We start from the raw sequence: 24,224 nt of genomic DNA, 5'->3' as shown, positions 1-24,224 counted from the left end.
CAGGGGTATGTCTAAATTTCTGCCACGTAAATGTTACAGGGGTTTGCCTATGCTGCCCCCACAAGGATGCTACTGGGGTCTGCCCATACTGCTGCCACTGAAATGCTACAGGGGTCTGCCTATACTTCTGCCACGTAAATGTTACAGGGGTCTGCCTATACTGCTGCCACAAGGATGTTACTGGGGTCTGCCTATACTACTGCCACTTAAATGTCACTGGGGTCTGCCTATACTGCTGCTACAAAAAGTGTTACAGGGGTCTGCCTGTACTTCTGCTACAAGAATGATACAGGGGTCTGCCTATACTGCTGCCACAAAGATGTTACTGGCGTCTGCCCTTACTGCTGCAACTTAAATATTACAGGGGTCTGCCTATACTGCTGCTACAAGAATTTTACGGGGGTCTGCCTATACTGCTGCCACTTAAATGTTACAGGGGTCTGCCTATACTGCTGCCACTTAAATGTTACAGGGGTCTGCCTATACTGCTGCTACAAGAATGTTACAGGGGTCTGCCTAAACCTCTGCTACAAGAATGATACAGGGGTCTGTTTATACTGCTGCTACAAGAATGTTACAGGGGTCTGCCTAAACTTCTGCTACAAGAATGATACAGGGGTCTGCATATACTGCTGCCACTTAAATGTTACAGGGGTCTGCCTATACTGCTGCCACTTAAATGTTACAGGGGTCTGCCTATACTGCTGCTACAAAAATGTTACAGGGGTCTGCCTAAACTTCTGCTACAAAAATGATACAGGGGTCTGCATATACTGCTGCTACAAGAATGTTACTGGGGTCTGCCTATACTGCTGCCGCGTAAATGTTACAGGGGTCTGTCTAAATTTCTGCCACGTAAATGTTACAGGGGTCTGCCTATGCTGCCCCCACAAGGATGCTACTGGGGTCTGCCCATACTGCTGCCACTGAAATGCTACAGGGGTCTGCCTATACTTCTGCCACGTAAATGTTACAGGGGTCTGCCTATACTGCAGCCACAAGGATGTTACTGGGGTCTGCCTATACTACTGCCACTTAAATGTCACTGGGGTCTGCCTATACTGCTGCTACAAAAAGTGTTACAGGGGTCTGCCTGTACTTCTGCTACAAGAATGATACAGGGGTCTGCCTATACTGCTGCCACAAAGATGTTACTGGCGTCTGCCCTTACTGCTGCAACTTAAATATTACAGGGGTCTGCCTATACTGCTGCTACAAGAATTTTACGGGGGTCTGCCTATACTGCTGCCACTTAAATGTTACAGGGGTCTGCTTATGCTTCTGCCACGTAAATGTTACAGGGGTCTGCTGATACTGCTGCCACAAGGTTGTTACTGGGGTCTGCCTATACTGCTGCCACGTAAATGTTCCAGGGGTCTGCCTATACTTTTACTATAGAAATGGTACTGGGGTCGGCCTATACTACTGCAACCAAAATGTTACTGGGGTCTGCTTGTACCTATTCTACTGAAATGTTACAGGGGTCTGTTTATACTGTGGGTGCACACAGACTTCCCATCACGGTGTTTTACCTATTAGGCCCAAAAACACTCACTGACTAGGGCATGAATTGTGGGCCGAGGCCAATATGTATTTTCTCTCGTGTTACCACAGTTATCTGTGAAACTCGTTTGGGCCACTGAAGAGGAGCGTTACTGGCTTAATGAGACGTTCACTGCTGTACTAGCATTGGAGTCCGCTCTATGCTCGCGTTTGCTGAGGGTGTGTGCAGTGGCCTATGTCCTCGGCGGAGCGAAAGTCTGCCATGTTTGCGCACTGTAATTTTTTCATGTTTACTTTCTTTTGGTTCCTTCTGCTCGCCTATGCTGTGGGTGCACAAAGATTTCCCCGTTGCGGAGTTTTACCTGTCGGGCACAAAGTCACTGACTGACTTGGGTAGAGTGCAGGGCTTTCTCCTTGCGGTGTCGATTGAGCTATTTGACAACAACACAGAATGAATAGTGTGAGGGGACCAGGATTGCCCATTGCTATGTAACTCGCTGCACCTTGGGTCACACAGTGTGTTTGCTGGGACCGAGCCCGACCAAGGGCCCGCTCACATACTTCCCACACAGGCTACAGCGGGTCCTGGTCATGGCTTCTTGGCCTTGTAAGGCCACCTCCTCCTCCTGCTTGGGGTCTGGGGATCAGCACTGGGCATCATGTATTTTCTCCCGTGTTACCACAGTTATCTGATACACTGGTTTGGGCAAAAGAAGAGGAGCGTTACTGCATTAATGAGACGTTTAATGCTGTGCTAGCATCAAAGTCCGCTTTATGCCTTTGATTGCTGAAGCTGTTGACCGAGGCCTAGGTCCCAGGGGGAACTGCAACTGTGCTAGGTTGGGCCTGTGGAACTTTTTCCTGGCTAATCCAGTCATTGGAGCGGTAAAAGAGAACGTAACTGATTTAATGAGCCCGTCGCAGATGAACTAGCATCAAAGTCTGCTTCATGCCTACGATTGCTGAAACTGTTGGCCGAGGCCTGGATCCCGGGGGAACTGCAAGTGCACCAGGTTGGGCCTGTGGAACTTTTTCCTGCTAATCCAGTCATTGGAGCGGTGAAAGCAAACGTAACTGATTTAATGAGCCCGTCGCAGATGAACTAGCATCGAAGTCCGCTTCATGCCTACGATTGCTGAAGCTGTTGGCCGAGGCCTAGGTCCCGGGGGAACTGCAACTGCGCCAGGTTGGGCCTGTGGAACTTTTTCCTGCTAATCCAGTCATTGGAGTGGTGAAAGAAAACGTAAGTGATTTACTGAGACCTTCGCAGCTGAACTAGCATCGAAGCCCGCTTCATGCCCTTGATTGCTGAGGGTTTACTCAGAGGCCTATGTCCTCGGCGCAGTGAAAGTCTGCCATGTTTGGGCACTCTGATTTCTTCATGGTTCATGTCTTGGGTCGCCCAGGACCCACCTATGCTGTGGGTTCACACAGACTTCCCATTGCGGTGATTTACCTGTCTGGCACAAAGACACTGACTTAGGTAGGGGGCAGAGTGCATATAGCTTTCTCCTTGCAGTATCGATTGAGCTATCCGACACCTAGACAGAATGAATACTGTGTGGGCACATGGATTCTCCATAGCTATGTAACTCATGCCCACGTTTGCAGCTCCTGACGGAGGTTAGCTTTTTGTTGGAATGAAGATCGAACGTCAATTTCTCATTGATTTTCAACTGCATTGTGGGCTGTCGCCCCCCCTATTACAGAAGGTCACTACCTGGCCCTGCCAACCCTCTGCAGTGTATGCCTCCGGTTCCTCCTCATAGCAGACGCACTTGGAAATAGACATGAGGGTGGTGTGGCTATGAAGCAAGCATGTGGCATGAGGGCAGCTGAAGGCTGCGCAGGGAAACTTTTGTGTGCGCTGTGGACGCTGGGTCATGCGGGGGGTTGGGCAGCATGTAACCCAGGAGAAGAGGCAGAGGTGTGACCCCAGGCAGTGATTGTGCTTGGTTGGAGGTAGTGTGGTGCTTAGCTAAGGTGTGCCTTGCTAATGAGGGTTTGTCCGAAGTAAAAATTGTTGAGGGGGGGGACACTCTTGCCGCTATTGTGGCTTAATAGTGAGACCTGGGAGCCTGAGATGCAGCCCTGCATGCTGCCCCTGCCCTTCCCTATCCGTTTCTGTGGCGTTTCCATCATTTTCGTAGGTTTTCCAGATTTTCACAAGTGAAAACCTAAGCGGAGCATCGGTCATATATAAAAATGCTCGAGTCCCACATTGACTTCAATGGGGTTCGTTACTCGAAACGAACTCTTGAGCATCGCGGAAAGTTCGACTCGAGCAACGAGCACCCGAGCATTTTGGTGCTCGCTCATCTCTAATTGCAACTCAACGTGTTAAAACATGCTTGGACACGCTTGTAAAAATGCGAACAAATAGCTGCTTTGACGACCCTTGAGTAGGTCGATGGTGCTGGTTGAGTGCTTACACGGCAACCAGAGTAGCTTGTGTTAAGCACCAAGGACAGCGCAACCCTGCAGAGCTGTCAGGTGAGTGTCCAATGGCTGGCCTTTTAGTTGTGCAAGTACAGGCTTATCATTTATCAGAAAGATGGCTGTGTATGCCATTGCCAAGCAAACTAGTGCTCTGCACTACAAGCAGGTTTAGACACACAGCTGTAGTAGCAATACAGTAAAACTGGTTGAGGCAAGCCTTTAGTTACACATAAAATTATTGTATAAAGGTACAAATAGAACAGTTGTTGGGCAGAAAAAAATGTGTTTTGTGTGGTTTTCAATGCAGACAATGGAAGGCCAAAGAATGACACAGTCCCATCCTAATCTGCTTTACACAAGTAGCAGGATGGCCAATGTTACATTGTGAAGAAAAAAAAAAGGCCAAGAAAGACAGAAAATGTGTGGATGGGGATGCATTATTGACTTCAACAAAAGGGGTTAATGCTATAATGGTAGCTAAAGACACACATATCTCACAACCGAACACACTAAATGACACATTGTATTGGGTTAAAATGTCTCAAAGAGGAAGTCCTGCAGCACTCCAAAGTAAGCCCATATCGTGCCGAGGTATTTACTTCATGCCAACTAGTAGGACAATGGACCTTCCATCATCCTTATACAGGCAAGAAGTTCAAAATTTGCAAACGATATACCTGTACCTCTTCGTACATTGTCTACCTGGTAACTACCCCAGTGGGCTAGGTTACGTAGGTAAGACAACACTGGAGGCAAGAACCCGCATGATCAAACACAAGAGCAGCATCTGTACTAAGTGTCTTGATCTTCCTATTCCTAAACATTTTCATGACATGAAGCATAGCATCAGCCAATTCAGGTTTAGGATTATAGATGTTCCTCCATTGACACGAGGAGGTGATAGGGAGTCCCTGCTAAAAAAGAAGGACATTTAGTGGATACACACTTTAAATACCATGCATCCGTTTGGTTTAAACATGGATTATAATTTCGCACCTTATCTAATATACTCTCTCTTCGTTCTGTTGTAAAGTGATTGCCTTTCCATATTTGGTGACTTGATATTATTTTTTGATCGATCACCTCCCTTCTTAATATTGTCATTGTCTAGCCCTTTCTCTTTTTTCTGTATCCTCTCTTTGTTAGTTTACTATTTGTCCTATACCCTAGTTGTTTTTTTAGTTACTTAACATAATTAGTTTGGGTTACGTCCACATTCTCTGCAGGTGCCATCTTGTGGTTGGCTGCCGCCCAATACACATTTGGCTGGCTGGCCGGGGCTATCTTGTAGTTGGGGCTATACCCACATTCTCTGCAGGCGCCATGTTGTGGTTGGCCGCCACCCAACACACATTTGGTTGGCTGGCCGTGGCCATGTTGTGGTTGCCGCATGTAATATGTGCCTCCAGGGCTTTACTTCACACCATGCTGAGATCACTATGCTTTGTGCACATGTGCAGTCGCCGGAGGAGACGCCAAACCTCTAGGGGGTGGCTGGGAACGGTCATATGGACAGGGGATGGCACCATATGTTCTTATGTCATGTGAGTTTTTAACAGGTGTTAGTTGTCAGGTGTTGGAAATGCTGTCTAATCATTGTGGGGCGGTTACTTCCCGCCCACCTATGTCTGTTTGGTTATATAATGAGTTGTGTAATGGCATACTAGCAGGCTTGAAAAAGATTTCTTACAGTCAAAACGTTGCCTGTGATTTTACTGTTATTTTTACTTTAATTCCACTGCTGATGCTGCCACTCCATTTGCTTCTCCGGAGGACACATTGTGTTGGGTTGCGATAACGCAAACACTGCGCGGAACAATAGGGCCAAAGGGTGCGTTATAATTAAACAGATTTTTTTTTAAAAAAGGGAAAACCATGTGCATTTGTTCACAATTGCTGATAGGCTCTATAGAGGTGACAAACTAAAACAAAAGAAACATAAAAAGAAAACAACGCAAGAAAAGCAAAGTATATGCAGGCTGCAACATACATTCACACAGCCAGTTAAGGTGGAGAATAGAATTTAAAAAAAAAAAGATATATATATATATATATATATATATATATTATTGCTTATGGTTGTGGGTAAAGGAAAAAAGGTAGGAATAAAAGAATCGCTGTGGCGCCAATAAAATCCTGACGCTCAGAACTATCAATGCCTAACTATTGGCACCGTGCATATTTCCTGGTATGCTGATAGAGCGCAAGGTATGGAGCGCATCTATGTGTGCTCCACGCAGCCAAAATTCAACGTTGTTACACGCATATAACAAACACGGACCTTCGTTCACGCTGTATTTTTGCACGTACGTGCGCGAGTATTAACGCATACACACACGCTTGTGTGAACGCACCCTCTTCCAGGGTAGGAGGCATACACAGCTCTGTCTCTCAGCCGGGTACACCATGCACATACCAGCAGTGAACACAAGGGTAAGTCCTCTACACCTAATAATTAAGCTTGAGTTTGCCTATTGTTGTTTCATTTGGAATCCACAACTAGTCTTTTAGTGTAGTTTTTCTATCCCCCCTGGAAACTACCAAGGTCCCATAACTTTTAATATTGCTTATGCTGGCAGTTTGAAAGGTCATTTTAACATACACACATTTAATATTTTAATGACTATTTAATGAAGTTAGTTTCCTTTCTAATATGTTGCAATATATTTCTCCACCATACAAAAAAAACGCCACCAGAATCCCGAAGACGGATCACGGTTTTATTTTTTTTTATATATGATTGTATTATTATATTACATTATTTTTAGTATTTATTGTACTACTGTGTCCTATAACAGTGCATAATGCTTTACTGTATGGCTATTTTTTTTACAGTTTTTTCTTTTTCTCTCTCTTTGCTCTTTTACTTATTTTTTATGCACTATAATTATTGTACACGCAGACTGGAACCACGATGGAGCATCAGTGTAGTGACTAACACAGAATCAGAAGCATCAGTGCAGTGACTAACACAGAGTGGAAGCATCAGTGTAGTGACTAACACAGAGTGGAAGCATCAGTGTAGTGACTGGCACGGGGTGGAGGCATCAGTGTAATGACTGGCACCGAGATGGAGCATCAGTGTAGTGACTGGCACAGGATGGGAGCATCAGTATAGTGACTGGCACAGGGTGTGTATTGTACTATGTACTGCATATTTTGCTTGGGACACATAAACTGTAAGTGAGCCCTCACGGCCCCACTGACCGCTCACCATCCTGTACCTTGAAGTTCCAAGCGCCTCTAATGTAATCAGCACGGCATTGCTGATAGCAGTATGTACACCCAGATTCCACCTCCCATGACAACTCCTCCTTGGTTCCATGGGTGTAGAGAAGGAAGAGTTTTGTTGTGCTCGGTACTCGAGTCGAACTTTTCGTAATGCTCGAGAGCTCGTTTCGAGTAACGAATACCATTGAAGTCAATGGGCAACTTGAGCATTTTTGTATAGGACCTGCATAGGGGATGATTTGTGAAACCCTGGAAAACCTTAGAAAGTCCTGGAAACACCACAGAAACGGATAGGGAACAGCAGGGGCAGCATGCATGGCTGCATCTGAGGCTCCCAGGTCCCACTATTAAGCCAAAATGGGGGCAAGAGCCTGGCGGTCACCCCCCTAACAATTTACTTGGGACAGACCCTCATTAGCAAGGCACACCTTAGCTAAGCACCACACTAGCTGCAACCAAGGACAATCACTGCCTGCGGGTGACACCGCTGCCTCTTCTCCTGGGTTACATGCTATAATTGCTGCCCCCCCCCTCTTCCCTGCCTGCACACAACCCTGCGTCAACAGCGCACACAAAATTTTCCCTGCACAGCGTTCAGCTTGCGTCATGACACACACTCGCTTCATAGCCACACCACCCTCATGTCTATTTATAAGTGCGTACTGGATGAGGAGGAACCGGAGACACACATTGCAGTGGGTTGGCAGGGCCAGGCAGTGACCCTCTTTGCAAGTGTGGGAGATAGCCCACGATGCTGTTGAGAATTGATAATAAATTGACATACAATTATCATTCCAATCCCATGCCACCTCCGTTACAAAAATTGTCAGGAGCCGCAAACGTGGGCATAAAGGGGACTCGGGTGCCAGCACTTCTACACACCTCCACAATGCAGCAGCACATACTAACACCTAAGATTGGTTTGAAGCAGGAGGTGTCACAAAAGTAACCACCACAGGTATACAGTGACCCTGTGAAAGTCTCATGAAATCACTAACGCTTCCTGTGAATGCTCCAATCTTGTATCTCGGATAACTGTGGTAATTTGTAGCACAAGAGATAATACATGCCAACTAACGCAGATCCCCAGACCCCAAGCAGGAGGAGGAGGTATCATAATAAGCCTGAGAAACCACGGCCAAGGTAGGACCCGCAATACTCTGTGTGGGAAGCACGTGAGCCCTGGGTCAGGCTCGGTAACAGCCTTCACCTTGTGTGACCCAAGGTGCCGTGAGTTACATAGCAATGGGAAATCCATGTGTCCCCATGTAACTCATTCTGTGTAGGTGTCAGATAGCTGAACACCGCTCTAGGAAAGCCGTCTGTGCCCTACCCAAGTCATTCAGTGTATTTGTGCCAGATAGCTAAAACACCACAATGGGAAATCTTTGTGCACCCACAGCATAGGTGAGCCCATGAAACCCAAGGAAAGTATTAAACATGAAGCAATTACAGTGCCCAAACATGGCAGACTTTCACTCTACCCAGGACCTCTGCCTCTGTACACACCATCAGCAATCGTTGGCATAAAGCAGACTCGGATGCTAATACAGCTGTGAACGTCTCATTAAATCAGTTATGGTTGCTTTCATCGCTCCAAAGACTAGATGAACCACAAAGAAGTTCCACAGGCTAAACCTGGTGCAGTTGCTCCCCCCCACCAGGACTTCAGCCTCTGCCCACACCCTCAGTAATCTTGGTAATCTTGGGCATAAAGCGGACTCAGATGCTAGTACAGCTGTGAACGTCTCATTAAATCAGTTACGGTTGCTTTCATCACTCCAAAGACTGGATGAACCACAAAGAAGTTCCACAAGCCAAATCTGGTGCAGTTGCATCCCCCCCTGGACTTCGGCCTCTGCCCATACCCTCAGCAATCATGGGCATAAAGCGGACTTGGATGCTAGTACACCTGTGAACATCTCATTAATTCAGTTATACTTCTTTTGATTGGTCCAATCCAGTGTCTCAGATAACTGTGGTAACACGAGAGCAAATACATGTCGACCAACACTGATCCCCAGACCCTAAGAAGGAGGAGGTGGCATAATAAGCCTTACTGAGGCCCAGATGGAGGAGGCCAAGAGGATGGCCTAATGGCTACTTGGGGACTACTACCCTCAGGAGTTTGGAGCCTGGAGACAGATAGAGAAAGAACTGATAGGAATTGCCAGCCAACACAAAGTGCAACACGACTTGTGAGTGTGTACCGTTAGAGAGCTGAAGAAAAGGAACAGTGCTGAGAGGACCAGGACCCACAGATTACAGGACTGTGGTTTCTCCTGCCTACCTGTGAATCCTCCCTGTTACACCACATACCAATTTGCTTATTCAATTGTTGGTGGATGTAAAGTGTCTTGGACTGTTTGTTTAGTAAACGAGCGCTCTGTCCGTTCCCGTCTCTGCTCCGTAAAAGTTATCCCTGTGTGTGAACTGTTTTATTTGCAACATTGTCTGTATTCCCTGAAGTGGATGGAACGGTGGCATCACATATGACATTGGACTTGGGGTAAACCTCAGTGGGGGTACCACCCATTCAATCGCCGGCCCTCGGTTCCTTGGACGGGTCCCCTTGCTACCCTCAGGGTGGGAGATGGTAGAGCCCCGTGACAAGGCCCAAACTCTACTATGCCGTCTCCTAGGCTGATGGCCTGCTCCTCGGACGCTGCATTTACAATTTTAAAGTATGGGATTGCGTGCTGTCAGTGCAGTCATGCCCCCCTTTCCTTCACTCCCCTGGAGTATTTGTCAAAAGATTAAAAAATAAACCAGGGGCCATTATTACTTGGAGAGGGAATCAGGCCAAGGACACTACTGTTAGGGTACATGCACACATATCATGTTTTGATACAGACCTACACCAAAATCGGCATCAAAAACCTACGTTTGCCTGGGTGTCTTTACATGGGGCGCAAAATGCTGCTGAATATCTGCTACAAATTCTGCATCCAAAGCAGATTCAAAATCGGGTTCAATGAGGATTTTGACTTGAAATCAGCTGCACACGTAGCATTTAATAGAAATACATTTCTGGTATACTGTCATTACATGTGATATGAGTTCAGCTGGTCATGAAGCATCACGTATTTCTGTTTTCCCATCATAGAAATAGCCAAGAATATTTAAACTTTATTAACTGGAAGAGCAGGTTGGATGCAGCGTGGGACAGTAAGCTCCGGGCGGTTTACATTCTTCCTGATCATAAGACTTTCTGACATGTGGCTGAGGGAAGTATATACCTGCCATCTGCACCCAGCATTCTTCAGTCTCCCTGTCTCCACGCAGGCTTGCTGTAAACGTTCGAGTCGTGGCCATAGCTTTCATCACTGCAGATATGGCACAACATCAGATTATGACCATCCTGCTGTTTGTGTGCCTATCGCTCTGCTTTGAGGTCGCACGGTCTAAATTGAAGGTAAAGTAAATTCTTTATATCAGATTTTGTATTTTACACATTGTATATTTGCAATTATATAGATAGTTCAGGCTTCTGTAATTAGATTCTCTCTGTGTTAACAATAGGGAACATTTATTACAAAAAGCTGAGAAAAAATATTATATATACACCCCGGCAGAGGCTGGAGAATGCAAGGCTGTTTCACAATCTTCTCCAATTGTTCTCACTGGGCCCGGCGCCATAGCATGTTCTGGTACAGAACTACACTAAAATCTGCACCGAAAACTATTGTTTACCCGGGTGTCTTTACATGGGGCGCAAAATGCTGCTGAATATCTGCAACAAATTCTGCATCCAAAGCAGATTCAAAATCGGCTTCAATGAGGATTTTGACTTGAAATCAGCTGCGCACGTAGCTTTTAATAGAAATATATTTCTGGTATACTGTCATTACATATGATATGAGTTCAGGTGGTCATGAAGCATCACATATTTCTGTTTTCCCATCACAGAGAGAGCCAAGAATATTTAAACTTTATCAACTGGAAGAGCAGGTTGGATGCAGCGTGGGACAGTAAGCTCCGGGCGGTTTGCTTTTGTCTCTGCCTGCAGGCTTGTTGTAGCTTTCATTGCCACAGAAATGGCACAACACAGGATTATGACCATCTTGCTGTTTTGAGGTCGCACAGTCTGAGGATGGCTTCAGGCGAGCTTTTGTGCATGCATACGCGCGCACAAAAACACTTGTCTATTACAACACATGCATTCCCTATGGTGTGTTCACATGTCTGTGTTTTACAGGTGCGTGCCTGTAAAGATGGGACATGCGTGCACAATAGGGAATGCAGGCATTGTCTTCAATGGAGACGCGGCTGCTGCAGGCAGCTCCATTGAAGACGATGGTCTGCCGGCACCCCGTAATTGTTTTTTAGGGAAGAGCTAAACTCACCTCTCCGCCGCTGCTGTATCCCCCGTGGGGATGAAAAACACATCTGCCACATGCAGCAGATGTTTTTTTTTTCATCCCCTGCTGCACTCGCCACATCTGTGAAAGATGCAGCAAAAGAATTCTAAATCCCCGCAGGGAATAAAGAATTCCCTACCGCAGCTGTCACAGATGGCAGCTGCGTTAGGGGATCCAGCGGCCGGCACCCAGTAATTGTTTTTCAGGGAAGAACTTTAAGTATAAGCCCTTCCCTGAAAAACAAGGAAAAATGGTGTAAAAAATAATAATCACCACATACTCACCTTCCTTCAACTGCCGGGGCTTAGCTGCATCCTTTCAGCATTGTCCCTGATGCTGTAATGCAGCTCCTTCAGCAGCCAGGGATTTAAAATCCCCGTCTGCTGAAAGAGCTGCTTGCAAATAGCTGAGGTGCTCAGCCAATCACAGGCAGCTCTCGCCTGTCATTCATTCAGTGAGAGCTGCATGTGATTGGCGGAGGTGCTCAACCAATCAGAAGCAGCTGTCTGTGATTGGATGGGCACCTCAGCCAATCACAGGCAGCTCTCGCTGAATGAATAGCAGGCGAGGGCTGCCTGTAATTAGCTGAACACCTCAGCCAATCACAAGCAGCTCTTTCAGCAGGTGAGGATTTTAAATTACCGCCTGCTAAAAGAAATGCATTATATAGCTAATGACAGCACTGGAAGGATGCAGCTAAGCCCCGGTAGTTGAAGGAAAATGAGTATGTGGTGTTTATTATTTTTTTACACCATTTTTCCTTGTTTTTCAGGGAAGGGCTTATACTTAAAGCTCTACCCTGAAAAATAATTACTGAGTGCCGGCAGCTGGATCCGCTACCGCAGCTGTCAGCTGTGACAGCTGCGGTAGGGAATTCTTCATTCCCCGCGGAGATTTAGAATTATTTTGCTGCATCTGTCACAGATGTGGCAGGTGCAGCAGGGAATTCTTTTTCCTCGCAGGGATGAAGAAAACATCTGACGCATGCGGCAGATGTGTTCTTCATCCCTGCGGGAAACATGGCAGTGGCGGACAGGTAAGTATTTTAATTTTTTTTTTTTTTACACTAAAATGCTTTTTTCTCAGGGAAGGCTAATATGTAAAGCCCTTCTCCAAAAAAACAATTCAGGGGTGCCTGAAAAACAATTCAGGGGTGCAGGAAGACCCTTGCCTTCAATGGAGCCGCTAGCAGCAGTCGTGGCTCCCTTGAAGGCAATGCACGGACCTTCATACATGCTTGTTTTTGCACGTTCATAGGTGCGCCCCTATATACGCACAAAAACATGCTCGTGTGAAGCCAGCCTAAATTGAAAGTAAAGTTAATTCTTTATATCAGATTTTGTATTTTATACATTGTATATTTGCAATTATATAGAGAGTTCAGGCTTCTATATTTAGATTCTCTCTGTGTTAACAATAGGGAACATTTATTACAAAAAGCTGAGCAAAAATATTATATATACACCCCCAACAGAGGCTGGAGAAGCATTTCTGCAGCCTCCTGCACACTGGCGAGAGCGATATCGGGCTGTGATTCACGTCCCGATATCACTCTCACTAACCTTCCAAAACTCATGGATGCATGGAAACAGCATTGCATCCCTGTGGGGCTGAAGGGAATCCCCCAAAGCAAGAAGAGAGAGGGATGCAGACCTGCAGAGGATCTTCTACAGATCTCATATTTGGAGATATAGGGTGGGTCTAGATTACTTATCCCTGCCCATCTTCTGGGTAGAGAGGAATCACTATAAAAACCCCATCTAGCCCAGCCCTCTCTCACCCCTGCTCTCATGAATGCCCTGGGGGAGCGGTCTAGCCCCACCCCTGTCTCTCCAAATGTGGGATGATCTCTAGGAAATCCTTTGTAGCTCCATCCCCTCTCTGTTCTCTCTATGGGGGATTCATTCAGCCACGCTGGAATACAAGGCTGTTCCACGATCTTCTCCCATTGATTTCAAAGGGGCCGGCGCTACAGCTGAATTCATGAATGGGTGAGTGAGAGCTGCCTCTGATTGGTGAGGGCTGTGACCAATCAGAGGCAGCCCATTCAGCAGGCGGGGATTTTAGGATATGTTCTCATATGGGGTCGGCTCTGCTGCCGCCGGCCCATTGAGCGCATATATAGAACACGAGGAATCGTAGAACGCAGATAGGCGCGATCTGCGATTCGTCGTGTCCTATAATTTATCGCATATCCGCATAAAAAGCGGACATGCAACCAATCCCATTGTGAAGCAATGGTTCTATATATGCGCAGATCGCATGCATATCCGCAAATCGCGGCAAAAAACGGTCGTCTGACCAAGGGCTCACTCATCATGCTGAATAATGTATTTTTCATTGGGGCCACCTGCAGGGGGAACTGCTGATCTCCTAGGGAGGGCAGGCATGTGGCAACAAGATCAGCAGGAAGTCCAGGGTGCTGCATGCATCCAGGGAAACCTTTTATAAAAGCTCCCTTTGAAGAGGCTTCAGTGACATGCAGTAGATTCTTCATGGAATCCGGGAGGTCGCTCCTCCTTCTGGGAACCTTAAGGACATTCCGGGTGACAAGTATGAATCGCCTTTACTTCCTCCTGTGACATAAATGTGAAACCTTATAAACAAATTCACTAAACATTTATTTCCTGTGTTTTTCATCTAGAAGGATGGAGATCCATGTATATATAGTGCTGATTGTGGGAGCCGGTGTTGCCACAGAGATTCCCCTAAGGGCTCTGGGAAATGTGTCCAAAAATCAATGAGAGGTGTGAGATGCTACGGCCCGGTGAGTACCTGTAAGCCGCTCTTGTACTGGTTTCCCTCCCATGCACTCAGTATAAGGGCTCATTTTCATGGATGTATCCATAAAATGTGTGAGCCGGGGTATCGCTGTGTATATGGTATGCACTACGTGCGGGTAAGATAGGGCAGGCCCATCTTTTCCCAAAAGTACAAATTACGGCCAGGAAAAGAGGTGGTGAAAATGAAACCACTGAAATTCCATAGAGATCAGTGGTTTGGTTTTGTCCCATTATATGGCTGTGATTATAACGGCAGTAAAAGGGGACAAAACCGCGATCATCTGAATCCGCCCTAAAATAGAACATACTGCGTCTTTTATACGCACATATTATACACAATGAAAAGCACCAGTGTGAGTGGGACATGCGAAAATCAACGTACTTGAATTGCTACGATGCACCGCGTATAATGCTGCGTAATACGCAATTCAAATACGGTCGTGTGAATGAGCCCTAATTTCTTGTTCAGATGGGCTTTGAACTGACAGATCCGTGTCATCCTTCCAATGTGAAACTGCATGAGTGAGAATTCCCACTAGATGACCTGCAGCTCGGATTGGCAGAGCATTCAATACAATCCTAAAGTAACGCTGATTTAGCTGCAGATTTGGGTGCGGAATCTGTGCCCAATTGTGCAAGTATATTTTACCATGTGAACGAGGCCGTTTCTAATGCAATGTAAAACCCGGGACATCTTATATGAGAACTATACATGGATGGGTTGGTATTTTATTCCTAAGGGCTCACACCCACTGGCGATCCGACTTAGCAGTGATGCGAGAGTGAGTGAAAATACATGATAATGAAACCAATGATTTTCGAAGGTTTCACTCTCATTAGCGATGTTTTCACACTAACCTTGCATCACAAAGAAGAATGTGCAATATCGCCCATTGTTGTCAATGGGGGCGGCAGCAGCAGCGCAGGCCCCATTGAAATCAATAGAGGATCACAAATCAGGCTAGGAATTCCCCCGAGAGAGAAAAGAGAGAGGGGGTGAGCTACAGGGGGAACTGTGACATATCTCCCCATAGTTGGAGAGATAGGGTGCGGGGCTAGTGGGTTTCCCAAGAGGGGTGGGGCTTGAGAGAGGTGAGGCTAGATGGGATATAGTAATCTCTCTCTAGCCAAGTGAGGGGGTGGGACTAGTGGGTTCCAGAAGGGTCCTACAAAAGCACTATCACTACATACATGTAGATTTGAAATTCACGTAGTGCATGCAAGGCTTAAGTACGGGTTAATCTCCCCTGAAACAAAGCTAGATGTAATCTGCCTGGCAAGCAGCTATTTCTCATTGGCTGCTGGCAGTCTGAGCTCTAATTGGCCAGTCTGTCTGGAGAGTTGAACAATTTGATGGCCTATGTGATGGTGGGGTGACACAGTTGAAAAGCAGGGCTTGATTGGAAGTAGCACCAGAGCCTGCACAGGAAGACGTGAAAAGAAGGCTTTATGCCCACGGCTGGGTCAGATTCTGACTGCAAGATTCACTCAGGGGAATGCGAGCCGTGCCCCGGCATTGACCTCCCGCTTACCTGTCAGCGTCTTCTCTCTCCGCTCTGTGATGTTCCGGCAGGCGCACAGCCTAGCTTGCGCAGAGCAGAGTCGGCGTGTCAGCAGTGATGTTTCTGTGCTTTGATCCCAATTATTTAACTCCTTACATGCCACGGTCTACAACGACCATGGTATCTAGGTGATTAGATAGAAAGGCAGAAACAAAGGAAAGGCCTGCAAGCAGCCTACCATTGTGTGAATATTAGACTGATCCTTCAGCATCGCCTAATGGATGGCTTTGCAGTTTTAGATGCATGTGGAATAATTCTTTGCCGTATTGAGCGCCAAAGATCACATTGTGTGTCTAAATAAAAAAACAGAATAAATCTTAACATATAGTAACAGTATTTTAGGATGAAAAATGACTTGTGTCCATCCAGTTCAGCCTATTAACCCCCAGTGTTGATGCAGAGAAAAGCAAAAAAAAAACAATTTTCTCCATTTTCTCAAACTCCAAGACAGGCAATCAGAACAACTCCCAAATTACCGATCCTTCTGAAGTTATTAGTAATTATAACATGTAATAGTACATCCAAGAAAGGTGGCTCGGCGCCACTTGAACTCTTCTATTGAGTTTTCTATCACCATGTCCTCAGGAAGAGAGTTCCATAGTCTCACTGCTCTTACAGTAAAGAACCCCCTTCTATATCGGTGTAGAAACTTCCTTTCCTCTACACAGTGGATGTCCTCTTGTTACAGTTACAGTCCTGGGTGTAAGCAGATGATGGGAGAGATCTCTGTATTGCCCCCTGATATATTTATACATAGTTATTAAGTTGCCCCTCAGCCATCTTTTTTTAAACTAAATAACTCCAATTTTGATAACATATCTGGGTATTGTAGTCCACCCATTTCATTTATTAAATTCGGCTGTCCACCTCTGGACCCCTCAAGCTCTGATATGTCCTTTGATTATTGGTGTCTAAAACTGTACACTATTACATGTGTGGTCTGACCAGTGACCAGTGTCCTCTCTGGTTTTAATTACTTTACAGACTTTTGTATCATCTGCGAATATTAATATTTTGCTGTTCAATTTTTCTATCAAGTCATTAATAAATATATTTAAAAGAATAGGACCCAAAACCAACCCCTGTGGTTACCCACTATTAATGGTGACCCAATCAGAATATGTACCATTTATAATTCCCCTCTGCCTTCTATCACTGTGCCAGTTACTTACCGACTTACATTCTTTTTTTTTTAAATCCGATTTTTATTGGTATTTTACAATTTTAAACAACATTACTATATACTCTCCCCACATGGAGATACTCTGTAATTCCTTCTTTACAAACATTCAAGCATAGTATGTAATAAGTATAGGACTATAACGATAGAAGTTCCGACTTACATTCTGACCCAAACCAAGCATTCTCATTTTATATACCAACCTCAGAGTGGCTTCAGAAGAGCGTGTATTTTGTGTGTGCATACGCGTGCACAAAAACACGCGTCTATTAGCTCCAATGCATTCCCTATGGTGTGTGCACAGGTCCATGCTTTACAGGTATGTGCCTGCAAAGATAGGACATGCGTGCACCATAGTGAATGTACGCATTGTTTTCAATGGAGCCGTGGCTGCAGCCGGCACCCCTGCATTGTTTTTCAGGGAAGGGCTTTACATATAAGCCCTTCCCTGAAAAAGAAAAATTTTAGTGTAAAAAATAAATAAACTTACCTCTTCACCGCTGCCATGTCCCCCGCAGGGATGAAGAATAGAGAGGAGCGAGCATACTCGCTAAGGACAATTGCTTGATCAAGCATTGTCCTTAGCGAGTATCTCCCCGCTCGGGAGAAAAGGTTCGGCTGCCGGCGCGGGTGACACGTGGGTTGAGGCAGTCAGAAGGGGTGAGCAGGGGGGGGGGGGGGAGAGGGAGATCTCCCCTCCGTTCCTCCATGCTCTCCCCTGCAGCAGCCGAATCTTTGCTCCCGAGTGGGCAGGTACTCGCTAAGGGCAATGCTCGATCGAGCAATTGCCCATAGCGAGTATACTCGCTCATCTCTAATGAAGAACCCATCTGCTGCAAGTGGCAGATGATTCCTTCAACACCGCTAGTAAAGAGAATTCCCTGCTGATACATCTGCCACATCTGTGACAGATACAGCAGAGGAATTCTTCAATCCTCTACCGCAGCTCTCACACATGACAGCTGCGGTAGAGGATTCTGCTGCCGGCCCCCTGTCAGTTGATTTCAGGGAAGGGCTTTAAATATAAGCCCTTACCTGAAAATTCAGTACAAGTGGTGTAAAAAACAAAACAAATACATACTCACCTCCCTTTAGCTGCCGGGGCTCCTGCTGTCCCCTGCTCTGTAGTGCTGATCTATCAACAAACGGGGATTTCAAATCCCCGCGTGCTGAAAGAGCTGATTGTGATTGGCTGAGCACCTCAGCCAATCACAATCAGCTCTTTCAGCAGACGGGGATTTTAAATACCCTCCTGCTGATAGATGAGCACTTCAGAGCAGGGGACAGCAGGAGAAGACACGGCTGAGCCCTGGCAGCTGAAGGGAGGTGAGTATGTATGCTTTTTTACACCACTTTTACTGGATTTTCAGGGAAGGGCTTACATTTAATGCTCTTCCCTGAAATCAATTGACGGGGTGCCGGCAGCAGAATCCTCTACCGCAGCTGTCATGTGTGACAGCTGCGGTAGAGAATTGAAGAATTCCTCTGCTGCATCTGTCACAGATGTGGCAGATATAGTAGCAGGGAATTCTTTTTACTAGCAGGGATGAAGGAAACATCTGCCGCATGCGGCAGATGTGTTCTTCATCCCCGCGGGGGACAGGGCAGGGGTGGAGAGGTAAGTTTATTATTTTTTTTTTTTACACTAAAATTTTTTTTTTTCAGAGAAGGGCTTATATGTAAAGCCATTCCATGAAAAGCAATGCAGGGGTGCCGGCAGATCATTGTTTTCAATGGAGCCACCGTCAGCAGCCGCGGCTCCATTGAAAACAATGCACAGATCTGAATTCACGTGTTTTTGCACGTACATGGACGTGCACTTATGTAAGCAGAAAAATACGCTTGTGAGAAACCACCCTCATTGTGGCACAGTATACAAGATCCAATGACTCTCCCTAATCTAATCTAGAACTTACCGCCTCATAGTTTGGTGTGATCAGTTTGGTGTCACAGGAATGATCCCTCATAAACCCGTGCTGATATGGAGTTATACAGTTATTTTCCTAGAGGCACTCCAGGATAGCATCTCTTAGAAAACCCTTCGAACATTTTACCCACAATAGAAGTTAGACTTAACAGCCTGTAGTTTCCAAATTTGCTTTCTGACTTCACTTTTTTAATATTGGTACCACTTTTGCGATGGGCCAATCCAGTGGCACAGACCCTGTCACTATAGAGTCCTTAAATATAACAATGGTTTGTATATCTCACTAATTAATTCCCATAGAACCTGGGGGTGTATGCTATTGGGACCTAGCAATTTGTTTATTTTTTTAAATAATCGTAACATTGGAGCTGTTAATGGGTTGAGTAACTGTGCTTTGTCCTCTTCCGTAACCTCAGGAAGAGTTATTGAATCTGGAAAAGGGATGTTGGCAGATGAGATTGCAGATAATGAGTCAGGGAGGGAAATATTTGTTAATTATACAAAAAGCTTCAAAGTAAGTTCAGAATTCTTTGGTGATCTCTGTGGTAGCTGTAACTGTATTAGTTGCGGGGGATTGGATTTTGTAGATGATCATGGCTTTAGAGCCTTTGTCTCGATGTGCATATATTTTGAATTTAGAGAGTTGAAATGCTTTAGCAGCTTTAACATTTAGTAGATCCCTTAATTTGTTTCTAAGACTATTAAGGTCAGGTAGCAAATCAGAGTTTATGGACTTTTGTATAGATCCTCTGCCCTAGAAATTTGGGATAGAATGGAGTTAATTTCAAGTTCTCTTTGTTTTTAAATTCTGGATCCCATAGCAATCAACTTGCCTTTTTGTATTTCCCAGACTACTGGAGTGGAGCTTTCCGGCCTGTCATTTAGTTTAAATAACCCCTCTAAATTCTCTGAGAGTAGGCTATTGTGTTTCTCATCTGCAGTGAGTTTAGGATTGAGTTGCCAGGTCTATTCCTTAGCTGGTAGGTCTTGCACTGACATTTTCAAAGAAATTGGAGCGTGATCTAAAATTGTAATTGAGCCCACCTCCAGTCCAGCGATCGTTTGTATACATTTTTCAAAGATAAACAGATAGTCAATAGAGATGAGCGAGCGTACTCGTCCGAGCTTGATGCTCGTTCGAGCATTAGGGTACTCGAGATGCTCGTTACTTGAGACGAACACCACGCGGTATTCGAGTCAATTGCATTTCCTTCCCCGCATGTTTAGCGCCATTTTCTAGCCAATAGAATTGGGGAAGGCATTACGACTTCCTGCTGTGACGTGGCAGCCCTATCCTACCCCACAGTAGTGAGTGGCTGGCGAGATCAGGTGACCGCCGAGGACTTAAACTACTCCCGCCCGCGGCTCGCCTCAGACGCATGCTAGCAGAGGTTAGGGAAAGTGCTGCTGCTGATATAGGGAAAGCATTAGAGTAGGATCCTGTCTTCAAGAACCCCAATGGTCCTTCTTAGGGCTACTCCTCAGTGTGCATTACTGTTGTGGCTGGCTGGGAACAGTAGTGCACCATTTTTTTTTTAAGCATCTCGGGCTGTGCAGGCCATTTTATCTATAGCGTTCTCAGTCTGCAGTGTATTATGCAGAGTTTAAGGAAAGAGCTGCTTATATAGGGAAAGTGTTAGAGTAGGATCCTGTCTTCAAAAACCCCAACGGTCCTTCTTAGGGCTACATCTGACCGTGTGCATTATAGTTATGGCTGGCTGGGAGTAGTAGTGCTTCCATTTTTGTATTACGCAGCTAGGCCTGTTCCCAGCCTTTCAGTAATTGCGTACTCAGCCTGCGGTGCCGTACAACCAGCTCTCACCGTGAAATTGCTCTCTTATATTTCCTAGCCTACTGCAAGCGACTTCAGTTATACCTTTCTGTGTCTGCAGTGCATTAGACAGAGGTCTCACCACTAAACAGTACTGTAATATTTCCTGGGCCACTGCAAAGTGTTTCAGCTCTTCCGCTGTGCAGAGCGTCTCACAATACCCTTTCCTTGGTGGGGTTGAGATAGCCACAGTTACCAGCACTATCCACTGGCTTTAGAGTCTTCTCCCACTCCACACAGCCTCTATTATCTACAAGTCTCTGCGAGCGGTAAATTACCCCTAGGTATCAGCAAATTTTTTCAAGTCACAGCATAGAGTCTCCGCTATCTACAAGTCTCTGTGTGCGGTGAATTAAGCCACAGTTGTCAGTGCTGTACAATGGGGTAATTTATTTGGACCCTGCTCTATTATTAATCCGCTATGATGACGAGTAGGGGTAAGGGTCGAGGACGCGGACGTCCAAGTGAAGGTGTGGGCACAGGCCGAGTTCCTGGGCGTGGTGAATCACAGCCGGCTGCTGCGGGATTAGGAGAGAGGCTAGTTTCTGGGCTCCTCAGCTTCATATCACAATTTACAAGTCCGCGTGGTAGACCTTTATTACAATCAGAGCAGTGTGAGCAGGTCCTGCTATGGATGGCAGAAAATGCGTCCAGCAACGTATCGACTACTCAGTCTTCTACGCAGTCCACTACTCCCGAGACAAATACTCTGGCTGCTGCTCCTCCTTCCTCCCAGCCCCCTTACTCCATGAAAATGACATATTCTGAGCAGGCAGACTCCCAGAAACTGTTCTCGGGTCCCTGCCATGAGTGGGAAAAAATGGTTCCTCTCTCACCTGAGGAGTTTGTCGTGACCGATGCCCAACCTTTGGAAAGTTCCCGGAGTCCGGGTGATGAGGCTGGGGACTTCCGGCAACTGTCTGGAGAGCTTTTTGTGGATGAGGAGGACGATGATGATGAGACACAGTTGTCTGTCAGTGAGGTAGTAGTAAGGGCAGTAAGTCTGAGGGAGGAGCGCACAGAGGATTCAGAGGAAGAGCAGCTGGACGTTGAGGTGACTGACCCCACCTGGTTTGCTAGAGCAAAGTATCCCCCAACTGTTTCCCAAAGCACCCCCACATGGCAAGCCTCTGTGCAGAGGGCTAGGTGTTCAAAGTTGTGAATGTTTTTTAGTGAGAACGTGGACGACCTACAAACAGTGGTGTGCAACCTGTGTTGCACCAAGATCAGCTGGGGAGCCACCACTACCAGCCTCACCACCACCAGCATGCGCAGGCATATGATGGCCAAGCACCCCACAAGGTGGGAGGAAGGACATTCACCGCCTCCCGGTCACACCACTGCCCCTTCCCTTGTACCCCAGCCTGCAAAACAGATCCAATCCCCCTCCCAGGACCCAGGCACGAGCACCTCACAGCCTGCACTCACACCCTCACCTCCACGGTCCAGCAATGTCTCTCAGTGCAGCGTTCAGCTGTCGCTAACACAAGCGTTGGAGCGAAAGCGCAAATACGCCGCCCCCAACCCGCAAGCACAAGCTTTAAACGTGCACATTGCCAAATTAATCAGCCTGGAGATGCTGCCGTGCAGGCTTGTGGAAACGGAGGCTTTCAAAAGCATGATGGCGGCGGCAGTCCTGCGCTACTAGGTCCCCAGTCGCCTCTATTTTTCCCGGTGTGCCGTCCCAGCCCTACACCAGCACGTCTCCCGCAACATAAATTGTGCCCTCACCAACGTGGTTACTGGGAAGGTCCACTTAACCACAGACACGAGGACAAGTACTGGCGGGCAGGGCCACTATATCTCCGATGGCACATTGGGTGAACTTGGGGGAGGCTGGGACCAAGTCAGAGCCTGGGACCGCTCACATCCTACCCACACACAGACTAGCGGGTCCTACCTGGTATCTGCGGCATTTTATGCCACCTCCTCCAAACCCTCCCCCTCCTCTGCCACCTATATATCTCAATTAAGAAGTGTGAGCACGTCACCAGCAGTCGGTAGCAAGCGGGGCAGAAGCACAGCGGTGGGCAAGCGTCAGCAAGCCGTGCTGAAACTAATCAGCGTAGGTGACAAGAGGCACACGGCCCCCGAGCTACTGCAGGGTCTGACAGAGCATACCGACCTCTGGCTTTCGCCGCTGAGTCTCCAACCGGGCATGGTCATGTGTGAGAACGGCCATAACCAGGTGGCGGCTCTGCAGCTCGGCAGCCCCACACGCGTGCCATGCCTGGCCCACGTCTTTTCATCTGGTGGTTTAGCGGTTTCTGAAAAACTACCCCCACTTGTCTGACCTGCTCGGCAAGGTGCGCCGTGTCTGCGCACATTTCCGCAAGTCCGCCGCGGATGCTGCCACCCTGAGAACCCTGCAAAGTCGCTTTCAGCTGCCAGAGCACCGACTGCTGTTCGACATGCCCACACACTGGAATTCTACGCTGCACATGTTGGCCAGGCTGTACGAGAAGCGTAGAGCAATAGTGGAATAACAGCTGCAACATGAGCGGCGAAGTGGTAGTCAGCTTCCACAATTCTTTACTGAGGAGTGAGCATGGATGGCAGATATCAGCCAGGTCCTCGGAAACTTTGAGGAGTCTACCCAGATAGTGAGCGGCGATGCGGCAATCATTAGCGTTACCATCCTGCTGCTACGCCTGCTGAGAAGTTTGCTGCAAAGCATAAAGGCCGACGCTTTGTGGTTGGAACAGGAGATTGGGGATGACAGTATGTCACTTGATAGCCAGAGGAGGGGGAAGAGACAGCTGGGCACACTGCAGAGGGTACCCACGCTGCTTTCCTCTCATCTGTTCAGCGTGTATGGGCTGTAGAGGAGGAGGAGGATCCGGAAAGGCATCTTCCTAGTGAGGACAGCGATGTGTTACGTACTGTGACCCTGGCACACATGGCTGACTTCATGTTAGGCTGCCTTTCCCGTGACCCTCGCGTTAGACGCATGCTGGCCAACACGGATTACTGGGTGTACACCCTTCTTGATCCACGGTATAAGGTGAACCTTTCCACTCTCATTCATTACAGAAATGGTACAGGTGTCTGCCTATACTGCTGCCACTTAAATGTTACAGGAGTCTGCCTATACTGCTGCTACAAGAATGTTACTGGGGTCTGCCTATACTGCTGCCACTTAAATGTTACAGGGGTCTGCCTATACTTCTGCCACGCAAATGTTACAGGGGTCTGCCTATACTTCTGCCATGTAAATGTTACAGGGGTCTGCCTATACTGCTGCCACGTAAATGTTACTGGGGTCTGCCTATACTTCTGCCACGTAAATGTTACAGGGGTCTGCCTATACTTCTGCCACATAAATGTTACAGGGGTCTGCCTATACTTCTACCACATAAATGTTACAGGGGTCTGCCTATACTTCTGCCATGTAAATGTTACAGGGG

The 24,224-nt window shown here is 46.8% G+C and overlaps 1 protein-coding gene across 4 annotated transcripts in view; it reads left to right on the top strand.

Moving 5' to 3' along the window:
* The window catches only part of LOC136588631 (leucine-rich colipase-like protein 1), a 389,698-nt gene that overhangs the window by 304,569 nt on the left and 60,905 nt on the right, over window positions 1–24,224 (top strand). Inside the window, exons 1-2 of one of the 4 annotated variants that reach the window (XM_066588033.1) lie at window positions 10,417–10,588; window positions 14,182–14,301. In XM_066588033.1, coding sequence (XP_066444130.1) covers window positions 10,508–10,588; window positions 14,182–14,301 — 201 coding nt within the window. In that variant the 5' untranslated portion in view covers window positions 10,417–10,507. Of the gene's footprint in view, window positions 1–10,416; window positions 10,589–14,178; window positions 14,302–24,224 lie in introns of those variants that run through there. The other 3 variants (XM_066588043.1, XM_066588018.1, XM_066588026.1) reach the window with 3 other exon arrangements.

The sequence above is a fragment of the Eleutherodactylus coqui genome, chromosome 1 (assembly GCF_035609145.1).
Source record: "Eleutherodactylus coqui strain aEleCoq1 chromosome 1, aEleCoq1.hap1, whole genome shotgun sequence".
Classification (NCBI taxonomy): Eukaryota; Metazoa; Chordata; class Amphibia; order Anura; family Eleutherodactylidae; genus Eleutherodactylus; species Eleutherodactylus coqui.
The sequence above is the reverse complement of the archived record's forward strand: the minus strand, read 5'-3'. Positions and strand labels throughout refer to the sequence as shown.